The 4,378-nt window shown below is 34.0% G+C and overlaps 1 protein-coding gene across 2 annotated transcripts; it reads right to left on the bottom strand.

Annotated features, from left to right (window-relative positions):
* Window positions 1-1,446: 1,446 nt before the first annotated feature.
* Window positions 1,447-4,327, bottom strand: LOC109589292 (uncharacterized). Of its 2 annotated transcripts, XM_020005397.1 has the most exons (12): window positions 3,609-4,327; window positions 3,521-3,565; window positions 2,532-2,642; window positions 2,375-2,485; window positions 2,172-2,328; window positions 1,926-1,982; window positions 1,854-1,880; window positions 1,776-1,796; window positions 1,695-1,722; window positions 1,615-1,638; window positions 1,545-1,572; window positions 1,447-1,488 (listed from the first exon to the last, which is right to left on the bottom strand). In XM_020005397.1, exons 1-10 carry the CDS (start codon window positions 3,798-3,800, stop codon window positions 1,635-1,637), a joined length of 753 nt encoding a protein of 250 aa, XP_019860956.1. In that variant the 5' UTR covers window positions 3,801-4,327; the 3' UTR covers window positions 1,447-1,488; window positions 1,545-1,572; window positions 1,615-1,634. The 2 variants fall into 2 exon arrangements, with proteins under 2 accessions (XP_019860956.1, XP_019860955.1); XM_020005396.1 differs by lacking the exon at window positions 1,447-1,488 and having other exon boundaries at window positions 1,559-1,638.
* Between the last annotated feature and the right edge of the window lie 51 nt (window positions 4,328-4,378).

Raw genomic sequence — 4,378 nt, 5'->3', positions numbered from 1 at the left:
ATAGATATTAGAGTAAATGAAACTAAAAATTTGAAAGGTTCCTTATCCTACTGCAGTGGGCAGTAATATACTAAACTGAAGCCTTGTTCTATTACATTTCCTTATGATAATTACACAGTGGTTTGTAACTTTGGTTTGTACATGTTGCATCTACTATAGCCCTCAGTTTTTCTTATTGCATTAATCTAAAACTTTAGAGCAGTTTAACTAGTTTTACAACCTCATCGTAAGGTTAATGAAAATTTCATTTACTCTAATATTTATGGGTAAATTTAAATTATTCATCCAGTCACACCCACTTGGCTATAACTTCAAATTTTCAATTATTATTATAGAAATTATTTTTAAAAACAATGATAATCTTTTCAGTGATAATGATAATCTTTTTAATACTAATGAATAACTCAGTTTCCACTATTTCTTAAGTCTGTCTTTTTCTTCTTTTTTCAAGAGGCTTGTCTAGGTGAGACAAACCGTCTGCTAAATTAAGAACGTTTGCTACAAAAGAAGATTTCAACTATTTTGCTTTAGTTATTGATTTATACCTCTTCTTTTCCTTTTACACTTGCTTTTAGGTGTTGCAAAATCTATCCAAAAAATTATTTTATTTCAATACTTTTAAAATTATGATTCTAGGTCCTAAAAATGCTTTGTTATTAATTTTTAAAACAGATATTCTATGTTCATAGGTATTAGCAAAAGTCGATCTTAATGAATATTAGATCAACCCCGCCCTAAAGGCGAGCCCAAAGGTGTATCTAGACTCTACTTTAATTTAGAAAGTAACAGCTTGAGTAATAGTGAAAATTACGAAATTAATCATGTGTTTCACTTACTGGTATTAGGCCTTGTGAAATTATGCTTTTATTTTTGCCTATTATTCTATTCTCAGATTCTTCTATGTATTGCCCATTATTCTTTTCAAACATGCCTATTATTCTACTATTATTCATTAATATAAAGTAATTAATATAACAAAAATATTTCAATCATGATTAATTGTGATGGCATAATTAATCATACTAATAATTATAGTCTATAGATTTATAGTCTATGACTATACTTTACCAATTTATAATTTTTTAAAAAAGTTCTCATAAATACTGCCTATTATTCTGGAATTATTCTTGATTCTATGAATTCCCTATTATTCTCAAAATTGTGCTAGCATAATTTCACAGGGCCTAACTGGTATCAGTTACTCTGCCATTTACTGCCGGTTGATAGGAGAGGGAAGACACGCAGATTGAAATAAAGATGGTAAGTCAACATCATTTCACACTTTTACTAACCTGTCTCTGGAATCAGTAAATCTAAAATACAACAGTGACACGTAGGTCAAATCAATAAAATTATGTAGCTACATACCTTCTTTTCCTACTGCAGTGTCAGTACCAGCTGGAGGAACAGCGTCAGCGCCAGCTGGAGTAAAGATTAAAATGGTAAGGCAGACTTTTCACTAACCTTTCTCCACATTCATCAATTCATCTATAAAATGCATCAGTAGCATGTATAGGGTCAAATCAACAAAGACATGTACGTACCTTGAGTAACGACTAATGTCAGTATCAGCTGGAGCAAAGATTAAAATGGTAAGGCAGACTTTTCACTAACCTTTCTCCACATTCATCAATTCATCTATAAAATGCATCAGTAGCATGTATAGGGTCAAATCAACAAAGACATGTACATACCTTGAGTAACGACTAATGTCAGTATCAGCTGGAGCAAAGATTAAAATGGTAAGGCGACATCGCTGCAGACTTTTCACTAACCTTTCTTGGTATTCATTGGACCTATAAAATGCATCAATAGCATGTATAGCCAAAATCAATTAAGATATGCACATTTACCTTCACTTGCAAGCACAATTTCCTTATCTGAAAAATAAAAAGTCTAATAATTCCAAACATTGTTTGACTGACCCGGATTATTCTTTTGGAATGGCTTTTTTTGCTTTTTCTTTTGATATTGTTTAAGTCCTGGCATTAATGTAATAAAGAAATGGGCAAGGGTTAAACTAATTATGTGGGCATGGGAAACATGGGATTCCCTGAGCCACACAAATTTAACATCATGCATATACCTGGTGTATGAAAATTAATATTATCTTTCGAATTTTTACGCCAACAGAATCCCCTGCATGAGTAAGTATGCATGTTCTAACTTACTTCCTTTTATGTTCTCTAAACTATAAAAGCATTCTTGATAGATTATTTCGCATTTTCTTCTTTGACTATTTATGTTCCTTTTAATAGGTGCCTTTTCTCCGTGTAAAAGGAAATCTTTTGTCTCCTGTGTCTTTCCTGCACCTGTTCTCTTCAATGCCTGTCATGAGTTATATTACGATTTTTCAAATTTGAAAGACACTCACTTGTCTGATGGCTGGCACGGGATACGGCAGCTTTTCTTCAATGTCATTCAAAACTACTGCCACTACGTCCCGTCCTGCTACAGTGACATCAGTCCTCAGAAATTCAAGTATCTGTTTAAGTTACATGTCACATACTCAAAGTTAGACAATATGTTACCTCATTGCAATTCATTTCTGCAGTTAAGGTATCTAGTACGGAAAATGTTTCCTTTAGAACTTTGTCGTCAGAGGATTGAACATCTTTACCACTACATATAAACATGACTACATGTCCAGCTATTGCAATGGGACTTCCGGTCGCATTAATTTAATGATATTCATTGGAATTACCATAGCAACGGCAGCTCAGCAATGGTGGATTGATAGGAAGCTTCACTACAAAGCCTGCTAACGTCTTTCTGGTTCATGGATGGGACTTCACTAGATACTTGGAGCTTCTTGAATGCTACTTAATGCAATTGGTTATGGTAATTTTTTCATATTCTATTGTTAAAGTGGCAGGCGTGGCACAAGAAGACTCATCCACTAACAAAAGGCCTTCTTGTTATTACTTTAAAAGGATCTAGAGACATGATTTGCTTGTATTGCTGTTAAGCACTCTTAGTTTTACTTTATTATTCCCGTGAGAAGAGAAAAGCACTTGTTCACTCTTGTTGCTGCACCCGTTATCACTGAGATGACTAAAATTATTTCACCTTTAGGAGACTAAAGTACCGAACAAAGTTTTGAATTTCTTTATCTTTTTTGCATGATTGGGCAGTAAAAATGTTGTACTTTCACAAAATAAGTGCGCAATTTGTCAAAAATTGTTTGAAATTTAGATATAACCATTCAAAAAAGTAAAAAAATTATCATACATAGTTACATACATAAAGGAATGACAAAAATGGCGGCACTGACTGCCTCATCTTTAATCTGCAAATGTTCCACACAAAGTTACTCCAAGTGCTGTCATATTTAGCAGGAACACAGGTATAATTATGGAGAACAGCTACTGAAGTGCGCAAATTGATGAGACTTATTCTGAAGAAAGATATAGCCTAGTAAATGGAAATGTCCATTCCTGCCCTGTATAAAGTCAACCAGTAGTATACGGAGATAATTGCTCAGTATACTAATCCGCGTCCACTCATTGCTGGACATGACTTGCTCCATCATTTCTTCAGAGTCACATCCCGCCTCATGTAGTAGCTACATACATAATTATAGCAGAAAAAAAATTAAATCTAATTACCTCGTGTACACTTTGCACAACTAAGGCCCAGTTATTGAGGGACCTGCCCTTGAAGTGACTCATCAGCTTATTTTTCCAAACTGAAGTGTCATTTAGCTTGCCTCTCTTTCTAATGACAAAGCCGATTAAAGAAGACAAATCACCACTCTCTATCAAGTCATGTAAATGAGCTAGTTTTCCTTGCTGTTCCATAGAATGAGGACCAATGGAAGGCTTATGAAACTGTACAACACATGATCTGGATGATACTCTGCAAGAACGTTAAATTATACGAAGTGGCTACGGAACCGGTACCGGTTTCCATTTTCAAGGTCTTATAGAACCGGCATGATCACGTGGTGCCTAAACCACGCCCATTTTAACGAGCTAATTAAATAGTAATTATTGATTAATCATTATCTGAAATTAACTTCCTTATTTTCTTTCTTTAATTTTGTTTATCTCACAATTATTCATCATTGTTTCTTTGAATTCACTCTTTTTATTGTTATAGTTTATCAAAGTACTTTTTTAATCCAAATATTTTCAACAACACACATCACAGAGTAGGATTAGTGTGGCACTTCCTACAAAACCAATATCTTGTTTTGGGCCTATCTTTTAGACCACAACATTTCAGGTGAGTCCATAACAAGCAATGATCACAGCCAATAGATGGAAAATTCTCCAGATCTTGATGACAGCAATTACAATAGTAAACATGTGTCTTCTGTTTTTCTTGTGCCACGTTTGTTACACACAGCCATGCATCAGTAGTAAAGAATGGTCTA

This window comes from Amphimedon queenslandica, unplaced genomic scaffold (genome assembly GCF_000090795.2).
Source record: "Amphimedon queenslandica unplaced genomic scaffold, v1.1 AMPQUscaffold_11464, whole genome shotgun sequence".
Taxonomy (NCBI): Eukaryota; Metazoa; Porifera; class Demospongiae; order Haplosclerida; family Niphatidae; genus Amphimedon; species Amphimedon queenslandica.
This window is presented reverse-complemented; position numbering and strand designations above follow the sequence as displayed.